This window comes from Micrasema longulum, unplaced genomic scaffold (genome assembly GCF_059751315.1).
Source record: "Micrasema longulum isolate JH-2025_06_02 unplaced genomic scaffold, ASM5975131v1 h1tg000228l, whole genome shotgun sequence".
Classification (NCBI taxonomy): domain Eukaryota; kingdom Metazoa; phylum Arthropoda; class Insecta; order Trichoptera; family Brachycentridae; genus Micrasema; species Micrasema longulum.
In genome coordinates this window covers 153,477-166,587 of record NW_028277433.1, presented here as the reverse complement: position 1 = coordinate 166,587, position 13,111 = coordinate 153,477, and the positions used below count along the sequence as shown (strand labels likewise).

General features: G+C 34.8%; 2 protein-coding genes across 2 annotated transcripts in view; one reads left to right on the top strand and one right to left on the bottom strand.

Annotated features, from left to right (window-relative positions):
- Window positions 1–3,438: 3,438 nt before the first annotated feature.
- On the bottom strand, window positions 3,439–5,105 carry wcd (U3 small nucleolar RNA-associated protein 18 homolog wicked). The gene is made up of 2 exons (XM_088243773.1): window positions 4,887–5,105; window positions 3,439–4,801 (listed from the first exon to the last, which is right to left on the bottom strand). Exons 1-2 carry the CDS (start codon window positions 4,925–4,927, stop codon window positions 3,472–3,474), a joined length of 1,371 nt encoding a protein of 456 aa, XP_088099899.1. The 5' UTR covers window positions 4,928–5,105; the 3' UTR covers window positions 3,439–3,471.
- A 1,148-nt stretch (window positions 5,106–6,253) lies between these two features.
- Window positions 6,254–13,111, top strand: part of LOC148283485 (uncharacterized) — a gene marked incomplete at its 3' end in the record, with an annotated part of 140,466 nt that continues 133,608 nt past the window's right edge. Inside the window, exons 1-2 of the mRNA XM_088243772.1 lie at window positions 6,254–6,569; window positions 7,244–8,565. Coding sequence (XP_088099898.1) covers window positions 7,292–8,565 — 1,274 coding nt within the window. The remainder of the gene's footprint in view (window positions 6,570–7,243; window positions 8,566–13,111) is intronic.

The following is a 13,111-nucleotide window of genomic DNA, read 5'->3' as shown; positions in this document are numbered from 1 at the left end:
GACGTTCTACAAATTCGGCAGTCTCATTCTTAAGCCCGATGTATTTTTATTTATTGCTAGGTACTGTAGTATGTTACATATAAGTCTAAAATATATTATTTTTATAATAATAATGTTTTCAAATTAAAAATTTCATTGACGTCTTATGAGTAAAGTTTGGTACTATCGAATAAAAAAATTACAAATCCTGTCACTTTTAATCGCCTCCTATGTGCATGTATTAAAAAATAAAAATCTCAGCAAAATAAAAACGAAAGAAGGAAGAAATAAAAAGGGTTGCTAAATATATCTGCCTTGGATCTAAAAAGGGCCAATGTCAGAAGATTTCTTTGTTTTGCAAACATTTTGTAGAAAGTCGATGTGCATATATATATATGTATTACTACATACGTATTTTGTATAAACATATGTGTAGTAGTGTTTTTTATTTTGATCAATAAAATTAAACTAAATAAACATAGATACTAGTTTCAAAAACCTAAAATAGTTGATTAAATCTCCACAAAATGGCTTAAAAAGTAATATTCCTTTATATTTTAATTTACGACATTGGCTCTTTTAGACTCAAGCCACATATATGACGAATGGAAGAGAGCAAGTTTTTGATAATGTTGCTACAAAGTTTATAAAGGCGGGTGGTGAAATAACTTTTGTATGGCTGCACAAGCTTTTTAACTGACGTTAAGAAGAGTAATATACTGCTCCAGATTGGAGAAGGGCTGTTGTTAAAGGAAATACAGGGAAGAGGCTCTAGGGTGAAATAGGGAAATTATGAAACTATCAGGCTTAAGAGCAATTCGCAAAATGTAAGGTAGAATACTGATTGAGAGTGTAAGAAAAGTGACTAAGGATAGTGTGGGATTTATACTTTATGAATGAAAGAGTGGAAAAGAAAAGAAAGTGGTTTTATGAACGAAAGAGGATGTACTAAATATTCTCTCAGCGAAATACAACAGAAAATTTTCTAGCTAAACACCAGAAGCTTAATGTCGTTCTACAAAAAACGTTTGATGGATTTGACAGAGAAAAATTGTGATTGATTTTATGGAGTAAACAGCAACCTGATGAATGACTTTATAAGGCCAGAACAGCATGGGTGGGGGTAAATGGGTCATTCATATTGTGGGTTTACACTATTAAAGTAGTCAAACAGTAATGTAAAATGTCATAGTGGCTGTATACATCGATAACTATATGAAAGAACTGAAAGGTTTAAGAATGGGAGCAAAATTGGGTGGTTTAACTGTCAATTGTCTTTTTCATGCTGATGATGCCGTGCTTTTTGCTAGCAATCAAGAGAACCCGCAATCCTTGGTAACAAAGGTCCAATGTGAACGAAGATATTCTGAATCGGGTAGAAGAATTTGTATATTTAAAAAGTATGTTAACTATGGATAGAGAAATATATAAATCGGTGCTGGGAACAGGGTGAACATTGCGCTTAAATCAACCTTGGCAAATAAGTATTTATCACTGGAGAAAAAATTATCAGCTCACAATGCCAACCCTTATGTATAGGAGTGAAGTATGGAATTGGAAAACAAGGATGAAAGTAGGCTAAATCCTGTTGAAATGCGATCTCTCCAGCGAATATTTGATAAAACTATGTATGCATGATAGGTGTGCAAATATCAAAATCCATGCATTATATTAGATTGAGACAAGCTTAATTGACAAAATCAAAAACGAGTGTTCAAGTAATCCAGGTTGTCTTCTAACCTTTCTGCATACCTATCTTCTTTGTACTTTTTGGTTAAGACACCTACTCGGGGCTCTCCTAGCGAACCAGCTTGCTTTCCTTATCTGGAACTCTTTGGTACTAGGCTACGCCTAAGCTCCTATCCTGTACGGTCATATTTTACTGTCAGCCCTTGCTTACCTAGTTGCATACCTTATTTGATACAACCGGGTTCTTTGGCCAAAAATGTAATTTGAGTTGGTGGATAAAAATAACCTAAAGTAAATACATTTTTAAAAGATCCTCCGAATAAACACTCGAAATGTGTGATCGGTAGGAGGCAGTTTTTCAATCCAGATTATTGATATCTTTTGCTCTCCTCTTTAAAAACTTTTACATTGAATGTTTCCCAATAAATACAATGTAAAAGAAGCAAGAATATTAAATTACTTGTTGATTTAAATTAGTAGCTACACGTACAATGCATAATGTTTTAGATAAATAAATATACCAGACCAAAATAGAGATTTGATAAATCCTTATGGGTGAATTAATAATGAAGTGATATTAATGAGCATGAAGTGTCTGTGTCCGGGCGGGTGAAAACTACAGTTTTCGGTGTAAAATTAAACCAGATTTTTGGACTTGGATTATTATATTTTTCATTACACTTTACATTTATACATACATGTTGGTATTTCACCGGTTATTCCACATTCTATCACAGAAATACATTCCAGTTCGAGCAAACCAACTATGCAAAATCCCTTTATATTTTTTCTGAAAATGTCAATGATGCCGCATTCTATATTAAATCAGACGAATGAAAAAACCTGATGGTCATAAATGTTAACTGTATTCTATCGACGGAAAATAGTCCTTTTTTTAAAACAGAAAGTTTTTAAATAATATTCAAATGTTTAAAATAAAGTGACTTTTATGTGCGGAGAAATAAGTTGTTATAATTGGCTAGTTTCTTATTTTACTGGGAACGGGCTGGCCACGCTTTATAGATATTTGTATTTATTTTTTGAGTGAAGTACAATTGCTTGCAAAAATGTTTTTCTTTTTCCATAAGTACTATTAGAATAAAACATTAATATCTATAATAAAATATTATGAGAAGCTGTGCATAATCACTTATATGGACCGTTCGCCATTGGATAGAAGCTCCGAGTTGAATTTCTGGGATTGTCAAAATGAAACAATTGTTTAGTGGGTCGTATTACACTGTGACATTTTATCAATATTAAACTAGCACCTGAAGCGTGAGATTGATCGCCTTACTTTACCAGGCTTTCTTACTTTACAAGGCATCAGGTTCTTGACGTCCTAGAAATCCACTGCTGACTATTCATCAGCAGTTTACGTCTGAACTACGGTATGCGAACCTGATTTGGGAGGATGCACAGGACCTGGTAGCCGACAGAAACGGCTGAAGGGTCTTTGTGGACACCATATGCTCCAACCAGAGAGTGAACATGGAATGACGACCATATTCAGACTCAAGACCTAATTTAATTTCTGAAGCTGAAAAGAACCACGAAAGGATGGCAATTTGCCAACATAAAAGAATCACTGAAGGAACTGTTGGGCATTAATTCTGGATTCATTGTATTAATACAAATAAATATAGTACTGTGTAGTAAAATGTATTAACGAAATATCATTGTAAGATATCACTCCTTATTCCTTGTGCACTAGATTCTTTGTGCTCTTTAACAAATAGGAAAACAGTTTTAAAATAATAAAACAAAACATGCGATGTTGTGTAAATCTTTATTTGATGAAAATCAATAATTTTTAAAATGTTTTAATCTGTAAAGGTATGCAAGGCGTTTATTATTACCGAATGCCATAAAACCACTGTTGGGTGTAAAGTTTATGACGGAGCAATGTCCCAAGTTGGGTTGTAATCCGGGAAAATTGGAATAAACCTGAAATGATGGTATGTGAACTAAACGAATAGCATTGGCACTTTCAGAAGACAAAAATGCCAAAATCTCAGAACTCGGGTTGAATTTAAGACAAGTAATACTAGTAGTCAAATTGAGAAAAATCTTTTGTGGTGTAGGCTCTTTTGAAAACCTGACATCCTTGGATTTATATATATTAACTACTCCTTGGGCGCTACCGGTAGCAAAATATTCTCCCGATGGACTGACAGCTAAACTAGAGCCCGATAGGCAACCATTATCTACCCATTTGTTCACCACTCTACGTGAAGACAGATCCCATACTGTAACGTGACCTTCAGTACCATGGCCATACAATTTAGAACTATCTGGACTAAATGCTATTGCGGAGACTTCGCCACTCTGCTTCAATGTTTGAATCTCTTCGCGTGTTTTGGCGCATAGTAAGTGAATCTCCCCAAATCTACCACCTATGGCCAAATACTTTCCACAGTGAGATACTTCAAACATAGACATTTTAGTTATGTTTTTTGGTAAAGGAACTCTTAAAGCCTTAGCATTCATCAAATCGTAAATGTAAAAATACGGAAGGAGAGATCCTATGAATGCCTCAGATCCGTCTTTTGAAAATCGGGCTGAATGAATAGGATACTTTTTGAAAGCAATGGAATGCAGTTTTTCATTTTTACGACCATCAACTGTGAGAAGAGATACTATTCCAGATTGTCCTGCCACAAGAGCTACGCTAGATGTTGGATGGAATTCAATAGCCCTTATTATGGGTCCTTCTGTTCCAGTATCAGTGTTCAAGTATTTTAATCGTTTAAATTCGAGAATTCCTTTCGTCAGAGAATTGGTTTTGGATTTAGCAATATGACCAACAGACTGCAAGATTTCGTCATCACTGTCTTCCTCAACCTTTCTATCTAGCTCAGCCCAATCTGGTGTACCAACAAGCAGTTTGTACTTGTGTTTTACAAGATCTGAATACTGTCCAGAGTGATCATTAACTCCACCATTGGGCAGCGATCGTCCTTGAGCATTCAGTACGGTTCGAACATCCACCTCATCGTCTTCATCGTGCCAAGCTGCATTATACTTGTTCTTTCTTGAAGTTTGAATATTTTCATCTAAATCCTTAATGTTCGAAACAGACGAAAACTTTTCAAGTAGACCAGTTGAGTCACTGAAAAGTAGTCTTGATAACCTAAAAAAATACAAATGAAAATCCATTAACATAATAACAGATTAATTGTGATACACATCAAAAACATTTGAAAAATACGACGTACTTTTCCTCCTCGACTTTCATTCGCTTGGCGGCTGAAGACATTTTAAAGTATTTAACAGTGTTGATTAATATATAACTTAATCACATGGGTTCTGCAAACAAAAACGTCAAGAATAGGAATAAGCATAAAATAAAGATGGGGTAAATCACGAACTTATGCTAGAATTTAGTAATAACAATCACATAACAGTCCGAGTCAAAATGCAGTATTTTGACAGTTATTTTGGCATGTGGTATGTAATCATAGATACTGTAAAAGATTAATAGTTATTGTGGATCGTTGTCTCTGACTTTTATAGACAATAACACCACGTGGAAAACTAAGTAGGGACGTTGGTACGTACGTACGTAATATAGAAAAATCGTTCATGTGAAAAAATCGTTCTTTTTATTGAAATACCATGAATGCAGTAATGAAATTATCAATGCCAAGAAAAACTTGAGTACCCTTAAAATTAGTTGAAAACTAGCCCATTGATAAGTTTTGTATGTTATCAAATGTTAAAATGTTAAAAAAATGATTACGTAATAAATATAACATTAGATAACATACAAAACCTATTAATTACTATTAAATTATAACATTAGAAAACTTACAAAACTTATCAATGTGCTAGTTTTCAACTAACTTTCAGGGTACTAAAGTTTTTTTCATTGCGGGACAATTCTATAAAGAAAATAACTGATATACAAAAAATTCATAAAAATAATAATGTTTTGTTTTCGTATCCATGGTAAAGTCAAATAAACTACAACATCAAAAATTCTTTGGCCTCGTGATGTAGGGGTCAGCGTGTTTGCATACCACGATAGAGATCTCTGGTTCGATTTCCGAAATGGTTGACAAGAAACATTAGTTTAAAAATGTGTTTGTACACTAAAATATTTCATAGTCCCTAGACTGGCATCCGAAGTGTAATACTGTTCATATTACCTTCATGTTACAAAAATGATCAAGATACGCTGCGATTGGTGAACCAATGCAGTGCTCTATGCACCATTAGGTGCGGATAGGGAATGATAATGAAACTACACATTTACTTATTTAAAGAATTGTAGCATTATGACCTAATAGTGTTTTTTTTTTTCAAAATGCGATCAATGAAATAACATCAAATATATAATTATAATTAAAGTGACGAAAATAATTTTAAAAATAAACCTAGCGGTCGAATAAATAAATGCTGTAAATGATAAAACAGTTTTCTGCTCGGATTCAAACAAGTCAACAACTCATTTTCTGGCCGCTAGAGCTGCTAAATTCGTTTGGGAGTTAAATGTATTTCCCATCTCACTCGTTCTTATTACTTTTACGTTGTGCATCATGAAATAATGAAAGCCATCTCACTCAAATGCTGAGACGCAACCATATTTTCAGGTGTGTTGACGGGAGTGGTTGTCTTTTGTGTATATTAAATTACGGGTATTAAATTATTAAAATGTGAATTTAATGAAACATTGATAATATTTCGGCAATAAAGTCGCGCAAAAGCGTTCTCGTTTCGATTGATACGTATGTTTGTAACGTCACGGTGTTTATATCTAGGTGCTCAGTGAATGTTTTTGTGCTAATTGCTTACATAAACTACAACCAACAATAATACCTTCGATAAGTATTTCTCAAAGATATGCGCTACCTATTAAGCCACAAAATTATCCTAGCACGGACAAATGTGTCACCCAGGTACGGATAACCCCAACACTATGTTTACAGTAGCATAAGTCATAAAACATTATTGCCATATTTATTAGCACTATGTCATAAAACCCTAAAGATCCGACTATTTGAGTTCATTACTATAACAAGCTATGTTTTTTTTTGTTATTTACAATACCCAATATCTTTTCTCAACGAAAGTTATAATCTCTGTCAAAGTGACACATACTCAATATTTTAATAATATAAACCCGACATTCTCTTATTAAATATTATCTTCATGTTTAACTGACTTTCCGAATGAAACGTAAGCAAATATCTATGTTTTCTCAATAAATTCATGATTATAAATTATATTCCGTATTTATGTATTTTTTGTATGCACAATTTGTATTGTTAGTGGGTAGATATACTTTTACCAATTGCCCGTTTGTAATCAGTTTTTTTCACTAAAATGCAGGCTCAAAGTAGACAAAATATATTCCTACAATTTTTCTCAAAAAATAAGTTTGTAAAAAGATTATAGAAAACTCTATAAAACAAATAAAACAATCCTAATGGGAATGAATATTTTGCTACGCAAATAATGCTACTTAAAGTATAACACCATTATGGAAGCTATTTATCAAAAATATATATTTTTTGCAATGAATACTTAAATACCCTCCTTAGTCACAAAATAAATAAATTTACTTTTGTAGGGGCTGTAAGCGGTAAGCTGAGGGGGGCTAACGGTGTACCGTGACACCATGTCTGGCGAGGCCGAGTGTCCCGCGCCCCCCCTGGCGCCCCCCGCGCCGCCGCCCCCCAACCTCCTGCTCTACGTGACTCCCCCACACCATCCAGGAACTCCGTCTATAGAAGACACCAATCAGTTTGCCCATCTCATTACTGATCGTAAGTCCCATATTAAAGATGAAATTATCGGGGGAACGCTGCGTCAAGTACGATATCAACCTTCTTACCCGAACGGATTAGCTATTCAGAAAAATGCCACACCCAATGTTATATCTATCGAAAATAGCCATAATCTGTCTTCTGTATACGCTTGCAAACCTGCCAGAGAAACTGGACATCTGGATCAAATACCAAACATTATGAACGAAGCCTTCGCCGGTGTTAGGAATATTGGAGAAGGGCAGCGGCTATTGCCGAGAGAAATGTCCGATTTTATTCACAAGGAAAAATCTGAGAATATCGGATCAAATCCTACCGTAGGGTGTGGTGACTATCTAGAAATGAACCAAGAGCGTGTACCCAGCGGTCGCATGATGATGATCTCTCGCTCCGATTCTGCGCGTTCTGAAACCGGCGAGTCTTGTTCCAGTCTGAGTTCGGGAGACAGCCAATACGAATGCTCGAGTAGTATGGTGATATTACAGGATAGGATGTCTAATAACAACATCCACAGTCAGCGAGCCACCAATCATAACCAGATCGTGTTGAATCAGATGCGATCATCCGGTAATGTCGTTATAGCTAATCAAATAGATAATAGCCAATCTGGCCAGAATCCAATTACTAACTTTCAAATCGTGAACAATCAAAGTATGCAGCAACATTCGATGATAACGCAGAACATGAATATGATGAACCAGCATATAATGTCGAATCGTAATGTGAATATTAGCGTCATGGAGACGGGAAACGGGTGCCGGGAAGCGGAAGGAGGTTCCGGCGAGCACAGAGAAGGGATGACGGAGGGTGACGGTACAGCGCGACAAGCTCTCCCTCTGGGCATGGAGGGGGACATAGTGATAGTGAACAATATGCCGCACCAGTTGGTGAGAACTTCGTCCGGGATAGTGCTGAGCATGCTCCCAGCGGCTAAACATAGTGCAGTGGGTGCTAGTGTCAGTGTGGGTGTTGGTGTGGTGAACAGTGTCAGTGCGGGAGCCAATATTGTGCAATCCTTTGTGCCCTGTGAAGGGAGACAAGTGACTGTTCAGTCCCCGCCTGAAGTGATAGTGATTCCCTTTGGATGGGACCGGATTGTTGATGGAAATAATGTCTACTACATCAGGTAAATTTATTTATTATGTTTTCCTTGTACAGTTAAATACTTTTCAGATATGTACTGGATGCATGTTGGGAGATTTTTTATAATTTTTGCTATTATTTTTATGTTTTTTTTGTTAATGGTTTTTTATAGGTAATAAATATTGTGTAGCATTTGGAATTTGTAATGCCTCCTGTGTTTCTTACCTTTTTATTTTATGTTTTGATTGTTGTTTTTCTCTTTTATTTTCTTCATATACACACTTAAACTATCTTCTTGCTGTTTCTGTGAATGTATTGTGTACATTGTGTACCTGTTATTTATCAATGTAAAATATTTCTACTTAAAATTTCTATGGGTGTTAAAAATATAATAAAATATTTTATCAAGATTATCAACAGTTGCGATTTGAGACAGAAATTTGAAAATCTTAGCATTTATGGGCTTGACCTGTCACTGTCTAGTAAAAGTGTGTGGGTACCATCTGTGCTCTTAGTGAAGGAACCATCTTAGTGTCCTATGCACCATTATGCATTGATTATGGGATGTATAAGGTACGATTTTTAAAGCATTCAAGTACATGTAATAGAATATTTAAAAAAATATTAAGGTACATAACTGCAGCTGATCTAATTTTTATTAATTCCTTAATAAGTATATAAATTAATAATGTAGCTATTTAATAATATATATTTCACTTATTAGATCTATTTGATAAAAGTAAATGATATACATAACATGAGTGACAGTATGTACACTACTTGGTCATCTTATCGGAGACTGGAAAAAATATCATTTACTGCCTATTTCCTAAATAGGTAGTAAAATGTTAAATAAATCCTTTTTATTTTTTTAAATAAAGCCCACAAACCACCCATAGTTGGGATAAATCTTTTCAAAATTTAAAAAACATTCTTGAAGAGAACCATCGTCCAAGTCTGGGTCCACGTTCAAGGCGCACGGAAGGAATGCGGTAGTGTGTTGTGACGCTGTCCGGTTGAGTTTAGATGAAAATGAGCTGGTCGATGTTCACGAATGTATTTTTGTATTTTTAAATACCGAGGCGCTAATTTTTGTCGAAACTCAACCGGGCAGTGTTGAAATACATCACTTCATTGCTTCCGTGCGCCTTGAACGTAGACCCCGTTTATAGGTACCTATCTTTCAATCTCGTGTAGATTTTTGTCTATAAATGAATATTTCACAAATAAATTTAGTTTATAATCATTAAGTATTTACTTTATGTTAATCATTTAAGTATTTGCTAATTTACTCTATTTTAGCATTTAAGTTTTTTTTTTATAACCAGTAAGTACTTTAGTATTTCCACTAGTCCATTTGTCTAATGAGCCGCTTTACTTTCAAAATAGCATTTTCAGAGTGGTTAATATTCATATAAAATCATCATCGTCATTATCAGCATCATCATTAGGGTAACTGTGGAAGTAGTTGACAGTTTAGAAAATCAAAGAACTTGAATAACGTATGATTTTAAGTTTACAGTTTAAGTATAGTTATCACTCAATATTATTATTCAATTAAACTACATTTGTTGTACTTTTTATGTTCATAATCAGAATATTGTAGTTTTGATTTACGTTTTTTTAAATATAAAGGTTACCTTTGAACCAGTTAAGTAGTTTACACAGCAATATAATTGTGTATGTTCCAGTGATTGACACTATTTGTGGTAATAGTTTACGTGGTAAGTGATAATTCAAAAATTTTGCTTAAAATCTTTTTTACACATATTAAAACAAAATATTTATAAAAATTTAAAAAAAATATTATTTATTTGATAAAAAATTAGAAGTTAAAATCTTGTGTTATTTATTCGAGGAAAAACTTAATATAAACTGTCACCAATGTGATTTTAGTTTGTTTGTGATTTTATTTTGATTAATATATTGCAACAGAGATAGAGATCATGTGAGAGAAAGGAATACAGGTTGGTTGAAAGAAATTGCCATTAAGCAATAAGCCCGCCAATGTACAAATTAAATTAAGTACTTATGTACAAAAAGTCAAATAAATAAAAAATAAATACAAGTCTTGGCATTTACAGGGCTTATGTCCTGTCATTGGCTGGTTTAAATAAACACTTTACACACTGTGTAACATGCACCTTTCTGCCTCGAACGTCTATATTCTTTCAATTCTTCCACCTGTAAATGCCTAGACTTCTGTATTCCCTTATCTAAAATGTTCTTCATATCTGTTGTAATATATTAATAAGAACTCCAGGTCCCCGATTACAATGGACAGTTAACAGAATTATCTTCGACTGTCTATAAAGAAAAAACGATATTTGTGTACGAAAATGAGTATATTTGCATGAACATTATAAGTATCTTCGTCGGTAACCTATAATTGAACATGTTGAGAAGAAAATTTTGTATGCATATTCTGCTTTTCATACAGAAAACTTAATTTTACTTTGTAGATAAACTTGAAGATAAATGTTAACTTCCCATTGTAATCGGGGCCCGGGTGTGTAGCAGGCGGATGACAAATATTTATTTTTTATTTATTTATAATTTAATTCACATAAACGTCCGGAGAGCTTTTACAAGTAGGATACGTAGGTTTGGTACATTTGAACACATATACGCAGGGTAAAACGGGATGACATGACACGGTTTTTGGTTACCGATTTTTACTAAAACTAATAATCGTATCGATGAACTAACTGCACGTGCATTAGTGTTTTTAATAGTGATTCATTGTTCTAAGCGAATATTGCACTACTGTTCATGCTTATATTATTCGTACTTTCTCCCCGATACGGGGAGGGTTGATATGGTAGGCGGGGTAGGGTCCCTTGATATTATTATTATTATTATGGATAACTTATATAGCGCCATTTTCGTAATAAAATACCTCAAGGGCGCTTTACATAGTGATTCTATTGTTAAATAATTTTAATTGAAGCTTTTAAATTTGTAATTAAATTAAAACAATTTATTTTGTTGTCACATGCTACGGATTCATTCAAATGATTTAGAGAACAAGTGGGTTTTAAGTTTTTTCCGAAACATCACTTCACTTTCACAGCCTCGCACCTCCGCTGGGAGAGCATTCCATGCCATAGGGCCTGCGACCGCAAATGCGCGTTCACTAAATTTAGTGCGCTGTTTGCTTAGAGGTATAATAACTTTTCCTCTCGCCGTAGACGTAGCTGATCTAAGCGTGAGACGCCTGTCAGCTAGTTCATCTGGAATGCATAGTTCCCTTAGATATTCCGGGGCAGAGTTGTGCAGTGACTTATACATAAGCCAACAGAGTTTGTATTCGACCCTCTGTGGAAAACGTAGCCAGTGTAGTTCCCGAAGTAGTGGAGTGATATGACTGAACTTAGAGATTCCGAAAATAAGTCCCGCTGCGGCATTCAATACAGATTGTAGGCGAGTCATTTTGTTCATTGGTCGACCTGCATATATACCATTACAATAATCGACTCTAGACACTACAAACGCATTTATTAATTGACGGGCGGCATCAACCGGCAATTTTTTGCGTATGCATTTAATTTGTCTCAGCTGGTAGAAGCGTGAACTTATCGTTCTACTAATTTGAGCGTCAAGAGATAGGTCAGAATTGAGTAAAACTCCCAGTAGTTTAACGGTGGGCAAAACGGTACTCCCTACATTGGGTAGAGCCGTATCCTGGATCAAATTCTGTCGTCTGGCTGAAGCCACCCACAGTTGTTCAGTTTTTGATGGGTTTAATGTTAGTCTGTTTTCAGCCATCCAGTTTCCTATTTTCTTGATGCATCCATCAATTAAATTGACAAGCACACTTCTCTCGCCTGGTTTGCAATAAAAATAAATCTGCGTATCATCTGCATATCAGTGAGACCACAATCCACATTCTTTGATAATGTTCTCTATATCTTTAGTGTAAAGGAGATAGAGAAGTGGTCCGAGTACTGACCCTTGAGGCACTCCTGTAGACACCCGATAGTTGGTTGAGCTTTTACCCTGGAACACAACTGCATATTCTCTTTTATTAAGATATGAACTGAACCACATATGTGCCTGATCACGGATACCATAAGTTTTCTCCAGACGTTCAAGCAAAATATTATGGTCTACAGTATCGAATGCAGCACTCATGTCCAGAAGAGCCATCAACACCAGATTACCAGAGTCCACCGCCGTTATAATGTCAGACAGTACTCTTATGTTTTTATTTTGTTTTACTTTATTAATAAATTAAAAAATATCTTTGCTGTATGCGATAACATATGTACATTCAATGCGGTTTCTTGGTCTCTGGTTAATACTTATTTGGAACTGAATTAAGAATGATGCGAAATCACATTCGCTCAATTCTTTACTGTAATGTCTCTTTCTTCACTAGCCCTGCTTTCCCGGTGGAGCAGGACTTATTTTTTACCTTGCTTATAATATAAAAGGTTTATATTTCAAACAGAGGATTTTTCTGCTATTTTATTACATTATTTTAGCTAAACTGTCGGAATCAGGAAGGATATTCTAATGTGGGCCAATCAGGTACTTCTCAGCATTTGCTAATGTGGAGAGGAAACCACTTAAAATTCTTCAGGAGA